Source organism: Numenius arquata, chromosome 3 (assembly GCF_964106895.1).
Source record: "Numenius arquata chromosome 3, bNumArq3.hap1.1, whole genome shotgun sequence".
NCBI classification, from domain to species: Eukaryota; Metazoa; Chordata; class Aves; order Charadriiformes; family Scolopacidae; genus Numenius; species Numenius arquata.
The window spans coordinates 41,767,497-41,786,421 of NC_133578.1; the positions used below are offsets into that span (position 1 = coordinate 41,767,497).

At 42.0% G+C, this 18,925-nt stretch overlaps 1 protein-coding gene across 2 annotated transcripts in view; it reads right to left on the reverse strand.

Moving 5' to 3' along the window:
* AGAP1 (ArfGAP with GTPase domain, ankyrin repeat and PH domain 1) overlaps positions 1–18,925 on the reverse strand; it is a 403,044-nt gene that overhangs the window by 35,253 nt on the left and 348,866 nt on the right. For both annotated transcript variants that reach the window (XM_074145832.1, XM_074145831.1), the window contains 3 exons: positions 13,444–13,598; positions 11,268–11,358; positions 4,507–4,729 (listed from right to left, as the gene is read on the reverse strand). In XM_074145832.1, the coding sequence (XP_074001933.1) occupies positions 4,507–4,729; positions 11,268–11,358; positions 13,444–13,598 (469 nt within the window). The remainder of the gene's footprint in view (positions 1–4,506; positions 4,730–11,267; positions 11,359–13,443; positions 13,599–18,925) is intronic.

Sequence of the window (18,925 nt, forward strand, 5' to 3'; positions counted from 1 at the left end):
TCTAATTTGACTTCTCACTTGAAATTAAACCCACATTACTAAAGGAGGGACCTCAGGCAAACTCTCCCTGCTCAACCCCTCCCCTCCAAGACAATAAATTTAATATTGAATACACTTGGAAAAAACCTGGCAGTTGTTGCAGGATCCATACTGAAAGATCTCGCTCCCCCCCCCCCTTTCTTTTTTCTTACTGAGAGTAATTAAAAGATGCTTTTCTTGACTAATGATCCCCCTGTTTAGAAATGGGAAGTCGATACTCCTTCACCAGCAGTCAGCTTCAATTTGTCACAGAGCTCCCGAAGTTTGAGCGGCAGTTCTCAGGGCTGCTGGTAATTGCTGGAACCAATTACCAGCCTTCCAAAGCTGACCTAATCAGGGACCCACAGACACCACCGTTCAGAGGCCAGCTGGTCCCCTTTCCCTTCCACATGCACGTATTTGCCCGCGTTTGGGTTTTCTGCCACTTTGCCAACTTCTCATGCTCACTGGGAGCTCTTGTTTATTCCGCCTTCCTCCCCGTGATCACAGCAACACCCTCACTCTGAACTTTGCCTCGTGCTACTGCTTTACTCTGCGCTGCTTCCTCGGGGATCCCACTGCGCCTGTGCTCCCGGAACCTGCACTGCCTTCCCCTTCCATGCTAGAGGCCATCCAAGGTGTCGCCTTTGATCCAGAGGCACCGAATGACCTGGAGATCCGCTTATTTTATAAGCAGCATCTCAGACTTGATGAGACCTGGCGCGTGTTTAATGTTAGAGGACGTACCTGGGCAATATACCCTTGATGAAAGCAACAGGAGTAACGCCTTTTGCTACAAAACTCTCAGGCTTTGGGTTCACGTCCTCCAGTCCCAGAGCCTTTCTGACCTTCAAAATGTATTTTCAGGTTTATCTCCCCCCGTGACTTTCTTGGAGAAAGAGTTTTTAAGACAATCTGAGTGGAGTAGGAAAGGGCAGCAGGATGGTATGTTTTATGTGGTTTGTTTGGTATAGCTTCAACTTATTTTTAAATGTATAACATTAAAAATGCAAGCTGTACTCACAAGCTTGGTTTAGCTCTATTCTTGTAAACACTGGTGATATTTTCCTGAGTAAGACTCCTTAATTATACCATGGCCTACAGCTGCCTTTTGGCAATCTCTCCTGCAGAACATCGGTCTCCCTGGGCCTCTCCACCCTTCCCTCTACTCAACAGAAACATGTGGGATGCCCCTGCAGTAATTCAGTGGTCAGTGCAGACTTCTCCCAAGCTGAAGCCACTGCTTTTGAAGCCATGTCTTCAGACTTCCAGGTTCCTTTTAGTCCAGCATGTCAAAGCTCCTCAGACCCCCCAGCCCAAAAGATTCAGTATTTGTGGAGCAGTCAATAATCCTTTTTTTTTTTTTTCCCCTAGAAAGCCTGTGGGTTTCCACTGATGGCTTCATCTCCAACAGAAAGACACAACTTGAAATGGTGAAACCCATGTATGTCTGATCCCCTCTACAAATGCCTATTAACAGAAGGTCCATAATTGTGCCGACAACTTCTGATGCTTTGCAGGGAGGCACAGTAGGGACAGAAGAGTTAAGAGACATACCTCTCATAAAGAAACACATGAAAAAAACTGTATTTGTCTAAGGTCTTTTACTGATTCTTTGTGCTAAGCCTTTGATGAGGGAATGGTTATGAAATCTTTTGTTTTTGTGTTTTCAATGCTTTGCTTGCAGGAGCCATGGAGGGTGTATTAATGAGTATATTTAGTGGAACTGAAAATGGCGGCACTACCTGGGACAGATGGCGTAAGTGGAGCTGCAGAAGGGAACAGGGACATGAAAAAATTCAGGAGAAACTTGGAGGAAAACATTGGAGTACTTCTCTCTCCCATCCGACGGGGGTTTGGCGAGGAGAGACCTCATCAAAGCAGGAGCATACAGCAGCTCTCAGACTCCAGCTGATCCCAGAGCCCACCAACACGGGCAGGAACAGCCCCAGAACACATGCTATCACCTCTCTTCCCCTTCAGGAGAAGTTTTGCTGAATGATTCTTTCCTCTCTGCTCTCCAAATATCCTTGGACTCCCTCGATCCCTCCTCCACCAGCTCTCCAAATCTCAGCTCCCCAGTCATCTTTCTTCCTTGCTTACTTTCTTGCCTCTTCCCCCAGTCCCTTAGCTTCAGCTGCCTCTTCCCCCTTCTGTTCCTCAACAGCAAAAAAAGGGGGGCTTGTTTAATCCCACTTCAGATCCATTGTAGTTTCTTCTGATGGGATTCCTCATGCAAAACTCCAAACAGCAGTGAGAAAATGTAATGCGTAACTTATACCTAAAGAACCTGGAAGTATTTCTTGCCACATCTTTGACAGAAGGACTATGTTAGTACAGACCAAAGTAAAGCACACTTTCAAAAAGGAGACCTTTCAGATATTTATGTGAAAAATATCACTTCAGTCCCCACTGCAAACAATGGGAAAAACGGGATTAGCAAACCAAGATTACAATTTCTTTGTGGGAAAATTTTCACATAAACTTAATTCTGCGTTTTCTAACAGCTCTTCCATCATGTGCACTTGGACACAGAGATGGAAATGCATACATACAACACGAACCTTTATACCTTTTGTTCAAAAATGTTAGAGCCCAGGGAGAAAAGTGCCATTATGTTACTAACAAACATAAACAGCTGAATATAAACATGAAGATGTACAGAACAAAGAAGAACTAAAATAATCTCTGAACATGAAATACAAAGAGAACAAAGTTGATTTTCTGTAAAACTCACTTCCAAACATAAAAAGCTGAATAATTTAATTCAAATGCATGGCACTCTTTTAATCAGTCACGCGTATTTTAGATTTTTCATTATAGTGTCTTTATTATATGTGTACTAAAATAATATTTTTAAAAAATATCCAATTGAGTGTATGCCTTTTCCTTTTAAAAGTATTTAGAACTGAGGTATCCCTCCAGCTCACCTCAGCAGTAAGGAGCAACATATATTTGTTAGGTGCAACAATATAAGATGTCTGGATTAAAGTAACACTAATGACTGAAAGGCAGCAGTAAGTTCATTTCAATCTATCTGAGGAAATCTTTATATTAGCTGTCTAATAATACACAGGTATGGAGCAGATATACAGTTTATGTATGGACAAAATCTCTGTGTAGGTCTCCCTAAACATTTTCATATGCATAGTCATTCATCTAAGTAACCTGATTAATGTACTGGCTTCATTCTCGAAGATGAACCAAAGGTGGCACCACAAATTCATTTTTCAGTGCTAACGAAATAATGCAATAAGAAACAGTTGACTTTATTACAGACAAGAGTATAAACCTACTCCTGCACCGTAGGAGGTGGCCCAGGTCTATGCTCCCAGGTTATAATTTTACTTGATGCAGCGGTGGAAAAAGCAGGATCAGGAAACACACATAAACATCATCAGAATATAATTCTCTCTGATTTCTCTCGTATGCAGGAGGCAAACACCAAGAGCTAAACTTCCATTGTGCCATTTGCTACCTGGGGACCGGCCAGTGCTCGGATGCAGGCTGCCCCCACCGAGCTCACCCTAAGACAGTTATAATGCACTTCGGAAGATGACTTCAAAGATTGGCCCAGCTGTGCAAGGTAGTCCAGAAGGTATTTCACCTGCCTGAACCCCCCTGCTGAAATACAGTCTGCCAGAGGTCACTCTGCTTCCCCCAAGCCAATACCTTAGTTAGAACTATTAGCACTTATATTTTGTATTTTCAGAACATCTTTCTCCTTTGACACTGGTCAGATAAATTAAAGCATAAAAACCCTTTGGCTTTTGGTAGGACAACATGTTGCAGAAAGAAGACTTTCACTGTGCTGAGCTATGACTGGTAGGTGAAACACTGTTCTCTCAGGAAACACATGCTCCCCCATCAACTTACGCCTCCAGATATATCACATAAAAAACAATAAGCAGGCCCACAGTAAGCAGGACTTTCAACATGTGATGAGAACCCAAAGACCTGATGGCCAGGTACCCAGCTCCTGGGTGAGCTTGAACTACTGAAGGCAGATTATTAATCACAAACTGACAGTCCAAGAGCCAGGAACTTTGTGGCTCATCGAAACAAAAAGAGATGCATCGCATTATAATTTAGATCGAGGAACGACCAGGCGGGAGGTTTCAATCTCCTGCTGTTTTGTCGGTCAGTCAATTGAACAAAAAAAACCCATAATTGCAGAGCTGCTGAGGAAACCTTCACAAGAGTGAAAAAGTAACGAGGTCACTCAACTTTTGACACCCGCATTCCCCTTTATCACACGATCTTCCTGGGCATACAGTGTAGATATATACACACAATAATTTTTACAAGGCCTGCTGCAGGGGAGAATTTTAAAAGTCCATATTGTAAAACGCTGTCACGCCCTACCACCTCTGACTGCAATGCCAAAATGAGGATTTATGTCCTCATAGCTTACAGCCTTGGCCACGCACAGTATCACATACTACCTGCCCGCCGCGTGCCACAGTAAGATGGAATAGGAAAGGCTACCTTGTGGAGTCTGAAGAAGGCTTCATATGGCCTTGGCTGCTCTCCTCCCAGACGCTGTTTGCCAGCTCGTTCCCGATAGAAGACATCACCTTGATGAGCTCGATAGGCCAGTCATCCAGGTCGAGAGAGCGGACCCGGGAGAGGTGCGTGCCAAGGTTTCGGTGTATACCTGAGCATTCAATACATATGAGGGCTCCCAGATTCAAGCTGGCCCAGTCGGGGTCTAGAGGAAAAGGGAGACAAGCAATTAGTACAACAAAACACCTAACAAAACTTTCTAGTTAATGTTTGTCGATAAATATTTTGGCTCCAGGGAAAAAAAAAATGCAGGAGTCCTGCCCAAAAGCACAGTTAGAAGGTTTTACAGAAGGGTCAGTTTTGCCCCGTGGAGATACTAACACTCCTGAGAAACCCTCAAGGAGTAAAAAAAATTATTGTGGAGGGGGGTCTCAAAAGATGTATCATTCCACCTTTAGTCAAAAGAAAAATATGAATTAGAGAGAAAAGAAGAAACAAAGAAAATATAAACTCAGTGGCAGGCAGCTGATGAGGAAGTAGTGGAGAAAGCCCCTCCTCGGGAACCTAGAGCCACTCATAGCCAATTACAAGGGAAAAAGGAGAAAAAAAGAAAAAAAGAGCAACTAGATACAATGTCTCTGTTGCTAACTAAATCAACTCCCTTAATAACCATCTATATCATCATCACCTACATATGGCTTTCACATCTAACACACTATGGGGCATGTTTTCATCTCTAAGATCAGGGAGATAAGTACTAAGATGAAAATGTGACACTTTGAACAGTTCTAGTTTTAGTGTATGAGCCAGAAGGATTCTACTCACACACACACACACACACACACAAATAACCCTCCAAATGATAAGGCTGTGACAAACCTGACAAAAGCTGGGAAATTCAAAGTCATTTCCCAAGATGCTCACTTTTTTGTCACTGTCCTGTGTTATTTACATCTAAATTTTTATGCATCTCTCTCTTTCCCACAAACATTCATTTTAACAAATGCATTGGAAGACATATGGGAGGAATTTTTGGTGGCTTTTTTTTCTACCCCCTGCGGTCAGATCTTTTCTTCTCGCCTTACCCTGGGCCTCCCAAAGAACTAGTAGGCTATCACGAAAGCCAAGCAGGAAAATAGTGATTAATTGAGAGGGCAGACAATTTTTATTCAAATCTAAACAACATTCAGAGCTGATAGAAAATGAATTTCCAGTGTCCCCTTCCATTTGGGGAAATTTCATCTAAAGACTCATAACTTCACGTAACCCAAAAATCAAAAAGTTATTTTTGGCAGCTAAAATATGTGGAAACAAAACATTTCCTCGTTCTTTGCCATGTCACATTTCAACAAAAAATATGAAAATAAAGCAGATAATAATAATTGCAAAGTCCCACATTTCATTGAAGGCATTGATTGATATTTTTCAGTTGGTCCTTAGAAATGTAAACATATCCCCAACGAGCAAAATCTCCCATCTGATTTCACTTAAGCAGAAAAACAGATCTTTTGTTTGAAAAGTTCCTGTCCATACCAAGTCTTATACGAGGAATATACAGCATTTCAGATCTCCAAAAAATAAGGTGAGACAGAACTCCTTCCATGCTTTCCAAGTCCTTGGTAAAATAATAATGACAAACTCATTTCCTCATTTCAGGCCACCTCCACCAGTTACTTCCAGTGTCTTGCCAGTGGGGGAACCAGCAGTATATCTGAAACATGCTAAAAATCCCCACACACTGACTTGTCAGTAAAAGCTTAAACAGAGCACACAATAATTTAAAATTTGTGTCTCAGAATGGAATCTCTGTCCCCGACCTGCGAAGGCCACGGTTATCTTCACAAAAATAAAAAGTGCAATGACCTCAAAGAAGCACAAGTAAAAATACTGATTAATATTTTTCCAATTATTCCAAGAGAACTGATGTTAAGAACCTGACCTCCCTACCAAATACTTCCGCATACTTGAAGCACATCTAGTGTGTCAAGAGGATGGGGCTGGTCTTTTTCCAGTGGTGTCCAGGGACAGGACAAGAGGAAATGGGCACAAACTTGAATAGAAGAAGTTCCACCTAAACATGAGGAGGAACTTCTTTCCTGTGAGGGTGGCAGAGCCCTGGAAGAGGCTGCCCAGGGAGGTGGTGGAGTCTCCTTCTCTGGAGACATTCCAAACCCACCTGGACACGTTCCTGTGCAACCTGCTCTGGGTGGACCTGCTTTGGCAGGGAGTTGGACTAGATGATCTCCAGAGGTCCCTTCCAACCCAACATCAATCTGTGATTCTGTATCTTTTACTGAATAAGTTTTGTAAATATTCACTGACTTCCAATTGACAGCGTTGGTACAACTGAAGCAGTCCACTAAAGCCATAGCCAAGAAATTACATAACATTTTCTCAAGGCAGCATTTTAAATGTCAATAACCTGACAACACATGGCTAAGCTTGAAGGTGGCAAACTAGGAAAGGCAAGTGCTGAACTCATTATGGACATCCAGTGAAAAACCAGACTTGTTGGTCTTGGTTACAACTGGATAATACGGAGAAATAGAGGGCTCTAATAAGGAGTTTGGACAAGTGCCATTGTCCAATAGATTCTGGGAAAAAAACTGACATGATGTCACTTATGACATCTGTTTTAGTGTATGCACGTGAAAAATTGTTCTTAAAAGGAGGTATGCTGGATTACAGAAGTCACTACTCACCAATAGTAAAGGCAAGCTCTTGTAAACTACATGTCACAGATGTCCCTGATTTCAATTCACTGCTCCTATCTGCATCTTCCTCCTCTCATACGTAGTTGAACACTTTTAAAATCTCATTCCTGAAATTTGTTACCACTGGTTTATATTGACAAGAACCAGACATGGTTAGTAAGCTGTAACTATTCAAGCTGGGTTTTTTCCTTGCTTTTTTTAGATCGTCAAAAATCTGCTCACTTTTCCTGCTGATGCTAAGAGTAATTCTGAATTGGAGGATGCTCAGAATACTTACAAGCATGTGGTCGGCTTTTCTCCATAATGTATACATCCAAATTTGATAGTAAAAGAAGGAAAAAGCCCATTCAATGCAGCTGTAGGTGCTGTAAAGCTAGTTTCCTTTCTTTGTTTTAGTTACAATCCATCAAACAAAATATGACCTTTTAAAATCACTGAATATTCCCAGATTACAATTTTCAGCTGCCCATATTCTTACAGGTGTTCTGCTCTCTCCTTCTCTAAAAACCTCCTCCCCACCTTGACCTGCACCTCAATCAGATGGATCATTTGAAGACGAAAGCTCTTCGAACAGCTCTTTTAGGGGAATAAGCCCTCCTCACCATCTCCTTCATCCTTTTGGACATGAGGTTGCTGATGAAAGGCTTTGCCATGGTAACTCCTGATGAGTTTAGCATGTGCAAGACAGTGCTGGGCTGAGCAGGGAGGAGCAGAAGAGCCAGGGAAAGGAGGAGAAACAGGGGGCAAAGGCACCTTGCAAAGAGTTGCAGCAAGAGTGAGAAAACTTTACATCTTTAAAAGTCTTGGGTTTTTTCCTATTCTGAACATAAAATTGAACCTTGTGATGAGTCTGATAGGCTTCCCAGGGCCACCCAGTGGCCAGTACTTCAGCGTTTGGCTCTCAAATACAAATCACACCATAGTAAGTTATTAGACTCCTGGACTGAAAAACTCATGATGAGACTCTCCCGCCCTGTTTTCTTCTACAACAGAAAAGAACCTGATATTCCATGCTCTCTAGATACCTTGAAAGAGTGACTCGTATTTCTCCTCCCATCTGCTCTTTAAGCAGTGAGACTAGAAGAGCTAAAATCCTTTGGCGGCAGGAATTTAGCTAGGTTTGCCTAAGCAATGTGACCATCTTCAGTGCCTTCTCCAGACAGAAGTCAGGACTGGGAGTCCAATGCTCTGAGAAAAGGCGACATCAGTTTCCTTCTGAAACATGAAATAGGACCTTCTTGGGCAAAAAACTCCAGCACCTAAAGAGCACTTTGCCTCATCTATTGCTCTGGGATGGGAAGGTTAAAAAAAGGGACTTAAAAACTTTAGTCTGAGACTGCCAATGGGCTAGAAGGCTGGTGGGACACAGATGCTACTGGTACTACTGCTGCTGATTAACATTCAACAAGGCAGAAATTCCCTGGTGAAACAAAGTGCTGTGATGAAGTGCTAAAAAGGCAAAGAGCTCTAGAAAGAGGAAGAATGAGACTTCTGAAGTGGAAGATTGATGGCTCTTGAATAGAGCTGAGGGACAGGAACATCTCATATTCCTTTGCTCCTAAACATCTGGCTTTGTGAAGATGCAAACTACGTAAGCTTTCCACAAGAGAGCTGGTGTTTGTGATGCTAAATGCTCCAGGGGTAAGGACTTGCCCAGGCAAGGCAGAAAGGCACAGAAGGAAATAAAGCAAAGCCTGGCAGAAAAAGCAGCAGGCTGAGGCTCATCTCATGTGCATGTTTACATTTTAAGATACATTACTTTGGAAATACCTCAAATTTTTCAAAAGGAAAGATGGTTGCCTTAAGATTAGGAAGGCCAAACGGCAAGAAGAGTCAAAGAGGGTTTAAATCGTCTATGGGAATACAAACTATTAAGAGAGGTTCCAGCTGAGATTCCAAAATTAACCGTACCGTCCTGTCCCCCAAAGAGCTCCACAAGGAAGCGCTGAGCATTGCCAAAAAGGGCAGTCCCACCCTGCCCTCTCTCAGCAACATGTTCTTGGCACATCCCTTCTGCTGGCACTGTGCACGTGTGGCCAGCTTGACCCATGAAGCTATCCAGATGAAAAACAACCTGGCTGATGGGGTGGGGAAAAAAAACCCAACCTGCTGCTTTCTTGCACAATCATTTTCCTGATTAAACATCTAGTCTGGCTGCATAAATACTGGGGTATGTGCAAGACTGGGGAGAGAAACACAAATCTTAGGGATAGCATGGACTCTGGAACGGATCATGGATATGTTGAAAGGACATGCGTGGGTGTGGGAAGTTGTCTGCAGCGAAGGGATTGAACTTTCCTACTCTGCCTGGGTGACCACTTAGCAGAGTCTGGAAAAATGCCACCCACAGCTGTACAGAGAGACTGGAGCAGAAATCAGTAACGCTCCCATGGCGGTCTGCTCACAGCCGGCAGTGAGGACTTCAAATGAGCTAAATATACATCTAGGTCACTTGAAGACCTCGTTCTTCTCATACACAGCACAGCATCTTATATACCTTTTACCTGAACTATATCAAAGCTTTGGCGTAAATCTGAATGACTACCAGGTCAATATGAAAGAACAGTAATAAATAAGAGTCACTTTGGGCTGTATATGTTAAAATACCAGCTGAAGCAATGTTTTTCCTTGTTTATCACCTGCTGGATTACTAGCCAGTGGAATGTAAAGACCTGAATTTATTCATGTTGCTATTATTTCTCTGTCTGTGAAAAGTCCCTGTGAAATTTCTCCTTGGGATCTTCCTCCAGCAGGTCAACAAGCTCTTTTGACAGCATCCCAGTACTGGTACTCAAAGCCTGGTCCAGCCAGGGCTCACATTCCTGTGTGCTGAACCACTGGGGACAGGGCAGTTCCTTGATCCATCTCCTATGGACAGCATATGAATGTCTGACAGTTTTCAAAAGAAGCAATTAAAACCAGTCTGCATGTGAAGCACATTTTGATGGTATGAAAAAACCTTTTTTATTTTAAATGGCTGTTAATGTGCCCTCCCATCCCTTCAAGCCTTCTGATGATGAGGCAAGGGATAATAGGTTGGTTTGGTGGATGACGGAGTCAACTAGATTGCTAAATACCCAGATAGCAAGTTAGTCATGCAAAAGCACTCACACTTCCAAATTAATGTTCATTTTAGAGTTAACTGGGATGTTAGAATGGCTTAGACCACTAGTCAAAATCCTCAACAGCAAGTCTTGAAAAAAAATTATACCCAAAGAAAAATAAATGAATATTTTTCCATTTAAGCATATATAAAAATCACAGGAAAAGTTCTGACTTTCAAATATCAAAGAAATAAAAATGCACAAGTTCTCAGTCCTTTTGCTTCTACAACTAATTGCTTAGAGCAAGAGTACTTCCTTTTTGTGGCTTTGTTGCAAACCCCTGGAACTAAAGAGCACCAGAATAATGACCTCAGCCAGGGTTAGTGAGGTGAACCGCAGCTCAAAGTATTCTCGAGAACACTTTTCTGAACACTAAGTATATGTTTTAAAAAATAAAAAAAAAAGGGAAAGAAACACAAAGAGGAGGAAGAAAAAAACCCCAAATCAGTTTTCTCGTATCTAGATATAATGAGCAATGACTTCAGTTTCTTCTGACAAGTAAACCTAAAAAAACCAAACCAAAAAACCACCAATCAAGCTCTATGTCTTTGAAAATATTACCATGGCAAATGTGTCCTCTCCATGCAAAACAGGAGGAAAATGGAAGTAACTGATGTCAAACAGCAAACTCCTTTTTTCCTTTTCTTCAAAGGAAAGTAAAGAAATGCTGACATTTAAAGTGGCATGAGAAACAACAAGGGGAAAAAATTACGATGCATCTGACACAGCATATATTAAGTATGAATTAACATCAATCTGATTAAGCGAACTCCGTAACAAAGAAGAAACGTTCAAACAACATATGGAATGTAATACCAAAGATGACAAAGCCCATGGTGGGCGTTCACCTAAGTCTCAGCCAAGAAGAGGTCTTGGCCAAGAAGGAGAAAAGGTCAATATTCGGAAGCCAAGCAGCCATACTTACTCTGTGCTTCACAGTCCACGCAGTGGGAGTTGCCTCTGATGTTCCTTATGGACTGAAGGGCCATGGCCTCGTTCTGACTTGTCAGACGGGACTGCGTAGATTTAAAGAAATGCATAAGCAACAGACAAAAACCTAATAAAAAGAGTTAGATGATGCAACTGTCAGCCCAATGAATGGCAAAACCCGGAGCTTAGACTAAGGTGGAATGAACCTGATCAAGGAACCCAAGTCCTTGGTTTGCCTCTCAAGAAATGGTGGTCCTTTGGTGTCTTCAAGTACTCTAAGTCTATGCCTGGAAAGCAGGGACTCCTCTTTCTGACAGGTCAGGATTTCTCCCAGGGCGCTCTCCACCCTGCCCAGGAGCTCCCAGCGTTCTGAGGTCTCCAGTCTGGATTCTAAAAAGTGGGGAGACTGCGCAAAGGAAAACCGAGCTTCAAAATGAACCCTGCTACTCACAATGAAGTGGTCACTGTGCAGGTTCACTTCTTAAGATAAATTAGATAAGAATATTATTTTATAAAATCAATGTCTTTTATTGATGTTTATGCTTTTGCTAATGAAGACTAAGGGGTGGTTTGCAAAAGCAACTGAAACCTTTTTATCATCAAAAGGTCAGATTTAATCAGACGGCTCTCCATGATGACCTGCCAATGACCTCTACTTGGACCTGGAGAGACTGTCACGATGTACAAGTCGTTCAGCTCTACCCAACTAAACTGTCTTGCGGGCTTTCTCAGAAGAAAATTGTTAGCTGTATCAAATAAGGGACTCTTTGCAATTAATTGATTTAAGCAGGATTAGGACCTGGTCTTAAGTATGGCCACGAGGAGATCTTCCTAATTGATTAACAGGACATCTACTAAGCCTGTCGAACTAACTACACTTTGCTATCCCAGCTAGCTCTTCTGACATATTTTGAGACCTCAGTAACACTTCAGAGAAAAAAAGAACTCTCTGAGCACTGTAGTGGGTTGAATGTAAAACCCAAAAAGCTCCCTCTACACGCATAATCTTATAAACAGACTCTCCCTTTAAAAGAATATTTAATATACACAAAGGCAAATGTTCTCTGTGGGTACTGGATAGTAAATATTACCAGCCACACGTTATCCTCTTTTGTAATAGCTAGTGTACAAATTTCCTCTCTTGCACTCCCTTAGCATACATAGTCAAATGTGTAAATCCATGAAAGCCAAAAAAGCCATATAAGCAGTCATTTTTCCCTCTATCTCAGCAATGCATATAGGAAGTAAATACATTTTTTAAACAAAATGGGAAGTAAATTATATTATGATGATGATAATTACTGGTGTCTGATCTACTCTGGTAGATCAGGGCAATGAAACCAAGCATTCATTTCAAAATATGAGTCTCCTCGCAATATAAAATCATTAAAGACATCTGTTAGGTGGCAAATGTTAAAGGATCTAAAGGTCTGAATAATTACCCCTCGCTTCACTCCCTCCACTACCACTCAACACCTTGCTCTCTAGTTGTGAAATGCCTGCAAACACAGAGACTCAAGAAGCAGAAGTTCACCTGCCCTTCCAAAAATGAGCAATGGCTGAAGAAGTCTCAGATTTTAAACGCTTATTTCTGTAATTTGTATTACTTCATCATGGCAGAATCCTATGGCTGAATGCTACTGCACATTTACAGTTAGTCCAACCTGAACATTTAGTTAAATTTTGCCATGCAGGAGCTTAGTAGGTTTAACTACAGATTTGTCTAGTGAATATGCTGCCTCCTATGTATTTTTGGGTCTGTCTCCACTCTTCTCCAAGACAGGCTTTTCCTCAAGGGCTTTCAGCAGACCTCTAACCTGAAACAAACTTGAATGGGCAGCACTGACTACACTATGCGGCTTCTCAGTAGGGAGAGTCCATGACCTAGCCCTAAGTTTCAGTCAAAATTTTAAGAGCGATACCAAAGGCAAAACAGGAGCTCCAGGAGCTCCATTAATTCAATAGCCGTGAAAAATATGCTGTAAAATAGGCTACAGCATCAGCTGTCTTGAAATATCTGTTACGCATGCAGCTCTAACGCTGCTCTGTTTGGTGCGTAATGCATGCATGGCTCTAGGAGTGCAGGTTTAAAATCCAGAGTTCTTGATTTTGCTTTCATTTTAATGATCATCCACCTGTTACTTATTTTAGTATTACTCTGTGTACAATACCTTGTTCTTGCTGCTCTCACATGACTGTAAACTGGCCAAGATCTGACTCTCTATGGCTTGTACCCACGCATCTCTTTCTTCATATGTGGTAGCTTCAAAGTGCCAAGTCTGGCCAGTGAGAGAGACAATGATAAACTCAAAGTTTTCTTCTTGTTCTGAAAAAAAAAACCAAAACATGCAATAGGAAGAAGTTTTAAGTTTAAGGATATCGATAGCTAGGCTCAAACAATCTTGTTAAATGAGCATTTCTGCAATGTAAAAATCAAACACAGGTCTGGACATTGGAGGTTTGAGGTTAGATACATCCAACTACCCTGCAGTTGCACAATACATCGGAAAATGACTTGTGGATCCACTGCTTTTTCTCTCCAAATGTTATGCAGTTAAATTACTGTTTGGGGTAAATATTCAGCTCCTGTGTGCATTTGTGATTTCGGAATTGAAATTACCTTTCTCAAGCACAAAGTGGGTAACAAGCATTACTCAGACTTAAACCTGAGGTGCTAAGAGCTACATAATATAAAAATCAAAGTGTGTCACAAAATAACTTAAAAGATGAATGGACCATAAAAAGCTGACAGTACAGAAAACCTGACAATTTACCCTCTTCCTTCAAGCAGTTGTTTACATGCACAGATATATTAAAAGTGGATGCGTACATTTTCTTGTCTACAACATCGATACACTGGGTTATAATACAGGATTAAAATCAGTTCAACCTATTCAATATTCATGTTTGACATGGGAGATGAGAAAATGATCTGAGAAGCTAGCAGAAAGGGTCAATTAAATATCCTTAGGGCTACTAGAGTATAAAGACAAGTATTCAGGCCAGAGGACCGCAGCATACGAAAATGCCAGCAGAACTGAACTAAATGGACACATAGTCTAACTACACATGGGACAACAAAGTCAAATTAAAAAAAAAAAAAACATCAGGGAAGCTGAAACAGAGCGACTGGAATTGAGAAGGGCAGGCAGGAAGCATGAAAGGAACAGAATAATGGAGCACAAAGTTCTGGTGAACATCAGCCATAATGGGCTTTAGCAACAGAATTTACATTCGCTTGTCTGCTAATGACTCACTATATATTCAGAGCCATGCAGTTCCTGCATTACCTTGTCATCCATAAGCATGCACAGATAAGTGACAAATCTAGCACTAGCTTTAAAGACAGTAGTGCTGCTCACTGGAAGTCATTTTCCCAACCTGTGGGACAACTGGTTTTCTTTGATGAACCCCACGCTAGCAAGGCCAGAGCTTACGCTGCTTTAATGATGTCTCAAAAAATAGCAGAAGGTTACTTTGCACCTCGAGGTGAGAATAAACATGAAGGTGAAGGTTATTTCCAGGTGCACGAGCTGCATGAAGCGGCAGTTTTACTAAAAAAACAGTGTGTGGGACAGGTGGGAAAAGAAAGATAAGAGAAAGGATGCGACTGTACAGCTATAACTACCTTTCACTTCAGCAACACTGTGTTAAAAACAAACAGGTAGACTCATTATCCAAAATGCTAAGATTAAATCACAGAAAAAGCCACATTTATCAAACAGAACTTTCAAGAGTTTGAGGAAGAATTAATAGGAACTAGTCAATGATAAAGGAGATTATCCTCAGTCCTGTGTGCTGTCTCCTGTAGGACAACACAGTTATGGTCTTCTACTTAGGCAGAAGTGGTACGGCACATGGTCAGTGGGGAGGGTACAGGAACATGCAGTTACACATATGTTGATGAAAACAGGGAACGATGGCAAAAAAGAGAACATAAAAAACTGAATCCCATATGAAGCAGCCCCCCAGAGAGTCCAATTTAGGAAATTAATTGTTCTTAGGCTTTTAAATGGCTACTAAGAGATAAAACTTTGTACTCCTGAGGTCTTACTAAAGGAGGATTTCCAAATGCTGGTCACTAAATGTTCAGAAAATCCTTCTACATAAATTGCGCAGTGTGGGTGGTACTGAGACACGTATGTTGTTATAGCAGGGATCCTGCAACACGCAGTAACACAAAGGCCCTCTTCAGCCTCACCCCATTTTCTACACTCCATGCCCTTCTACCTCAGCCCTTTCCTTCTGCGCTCGCCGCCCTGCTCCGGGCTGCATCCTATTTTCCCCGCATCACTCTCCCCTGACCATACACCACACCGCTTCTTCGGAAGCCAAAGGCTTGGTGTAAGCTAAAAGGAGTTGCCTAGTGGAGAAAACAAGTCATTTTGCCACCTCGAGTTGAAAAGTCCCCACGCCTCCTTTCCAGGCAGGGAGGAGGCCTTGTAGGGATGCAAAGACACAGAAAAGCACAAGGAGAAAGAAGACATCTCTCTTACGAGGAGAAACTAAGGGACTTGGGTCTTTTTAGTCTGCAGAAGAGAAGGGGGATTTGATCAATGCCTATAAATACTTAAAGGGAGGGTGTCAAGAGGACGGGGCCGGTCTTTTTTCAGTGGTGCCCAGGGATAGGACAAGAGGAAATGGGCACAAACTTGAATAGAAGAAGTTCCACCTAAACACGAGGAGGAATTTCTTTCCTGTGAGGGTGGCAGAGCCCTGGAAGAGGCTGCCCAGGGAGGTGGTGGAGTCTCCTTCTCTGGAGACATTCAAAACCCACCTGGACACGTTCCTGTGCAACCTGCTCTGGGTGGACCTGCTTTGGCAGGGGGGTTGGACTAGATGATCTCCAGAGGTCCCTTCCAACCCCATATCATTCTGTGATTCTGTGACTTGTCCAGCGACATGGCAGGGCTGACTTCTCAATGCCTAACAACTCAACAAGTACATGTGGTATATAACTAATACTCAACAAGTATATCACAGTGGATCTTTAGAGTCTCTCTGCACTAATCCTGAACCAGTTCATCCCCTCATTAAAGCACTAGGTGATTTTCCAGAACTACAACTCCAGACCTTTAAAGAAATATATACAATCAAGATGCAGCATCATTAAATCCTCCTATCTCCTATCTTATCATATACATGAAGCTGGTTTGCCCAAGAAGGGCTTGTGAGAAAAACCCTGCAATTCAGCCAGCGTACCCTTTAAAAGCGAAGCTGAAATCTCGTCCTTGCTGTGGTACCTCTGCAAGCTTTGTTTTCCAGGAACACTACACAAAGCCATTCCCCTGCTTACGGGAGACCTATGGCAGAGGACACGAGCCCGGCTACTCAGGTGACTGGAGTGCAATTCAGGAAACACCTCCAGCCATTTCCCGTGGTCGCTCTTTCATACGCCAGGTCTCCTTTTCCCAAAGGAGAGGCTCCCGTGTTTCATCTCCTGACCTTTTCTGCTGTGACCAGCTGACACCATGATAAAAACTGTCAAGATCCTTGCGCAGCCTTTTGTGGCTTGGGATTGCAAAGTCCACATAACACGCCGGTGAGTCTGTCCTGGTATGGCCCCGCCACAGGTTACGAGGGCTGCAGTGTATTTTAAGTTTGGGCTGGAAGGATAATTTTCAGTTCATCAGTAAGTTAGCTGACAACTTGTTCATTGCTGATGATACATTAAGAACATATAAGTTCACACTCTCTTACATCCAGTGAAGCTTCAGGTTTACTCCCTAAAAAACTCAGATGAAAAGCAACAGCGCCAGCTGAAGATGTGTTCAATAATACATTTTCTGCCTAAATACACCAAATTCTTTTTTTTGTAAGCACAATTGTGAAACAAAGCAGCAACGTCTGCTCCACATCACCCACAGGGCAATGCCTACAAAAGAAGAGTAGAGAACGTGTACATCCTTAATCACTGCATATAGGAACAGAAAAATCCAGGCAGCAGAATGAAATTGTTCACTTTTACTCTTCAGAAAAATTATAGGTTGTGCTATTTAAATCCCTGTGAGCCTAATCACAAAATTTTATTAAACAGTTTTCCGTGTTTAACAGTTATTCATAGAAAGGTCCACTATAATAGTATTTTAGCACCATCAACCTGTCGAAATCAACCTGCCCAATTACTCCAAACTACATTAATAACACCGGATATTACACTAATTGTGTCCAGTTTCTATGCAGACGAGGTCCTGAGGGGCTAATTTTGCATCCTCAGGGGTAAGCAACCCGGCCATCAACCTGATTTCACTATGAATCCCTCCTCATTACACAAGTCCAGGCTGTCAAACTTTTTTTTTTTAAAAAAAGGTTAATGGGCCAATCAGTCATCAATTATTTCCTGGAAGGTCAGCAGACAAAGGGTTAAAGTGCGAAGGACCAGCTGCAACTGTTTTCCATTTGGAAGTTATTATTAACAGGAGATGTCTAAAATGTTGTTGTTGGTTTTGGGTTTGTGTGGTTTTGGTTTTTTTTTAAGTGGGAAGGGGTGGCTAGGATGGGAAATAAGCTGAAATTATAAGATTATGATGATATGGAACCTAAAGCATAAGTAATTTTTAGGAAAACCACCACACCACTTTCAAGAAGCTATACAGTATCACTGTTTATGCTGCATATACTATTTTCACCATTATCTTTTGACAGTAAAGTCACTGCATTTAATCCAATTTATTTTGCTCTGCCAAAAGGCAGACGTTGCTACAAGCCACCCACTTACGGAAAACAAGATATACAATTTCTTAGAAGCAAAGGATTGTATGAGGGAAAACAAACATTTAGGCATGGTCTCACTGCATTCCCATACCAATGCCTGTGTTTATGGTATGTAACAGAGATCAGATTTAGAGAACTACACTGAAAATAACTACAGGATACAATTTGTCTATAACTTGTTCCAGATAACTCAATTACGTTGACTAAAATGTGGTAGGGAAAACACATGTCCAGAAGCAGTTATGCCTCTTGGTATCCTGTAAGAGCGGTTCTAAACGGTGTGCATATATCAGTTTGCTCAAAATTTCCACTTCCCACATGTTTTATTCTCAATATTAAGAATTGCATAAATAGCCACTGACACCTTGCACCAGTGGTGGGTAGCCACAAGCACAGCTTGAAGTCAACAGAAGACAAGGGTCTCTCTCCACCAAGCACTCTACAGTCAGAAACTACACCCATCCCAAGAGTTTGCTTTTAAACAAAACCGAAGTCTATTTTACCATGGTTATAAAACAAAGACTTGCCAGGCTCAAGGCATTGCTCATACGCATACATGAGTATTTTGCCAGAATGAGAAGTTAAAACTGGACCAAACCAGCCTCGTTCACTAGGTGCCGGATTGTGCATTCGCATCTTTGCCCAACATAGTTGTCATCACAGCATCCCAGCGCTGCTGCTAATTAATAGTAACTCACTGTAAACGTCTGGTGGATGATGCCACTCGCACGGGAAACACTTTCCAAAAGAAGAAGTCAAGTGCAGAACCAAAAGATTCTCAATGATGTATTTCAAACACCCATAAAGCACCTTCAATAGCTGAGGTTACAGCTTGAAACCTAGTCAAGCCTGCCTCAAGTAACACTGAGACCTATTTAAACTCCCTTTTCATCACGCCCTCCTCCCTCTCTCAAAAATCGCTTCTGCTCGAGCACTTTT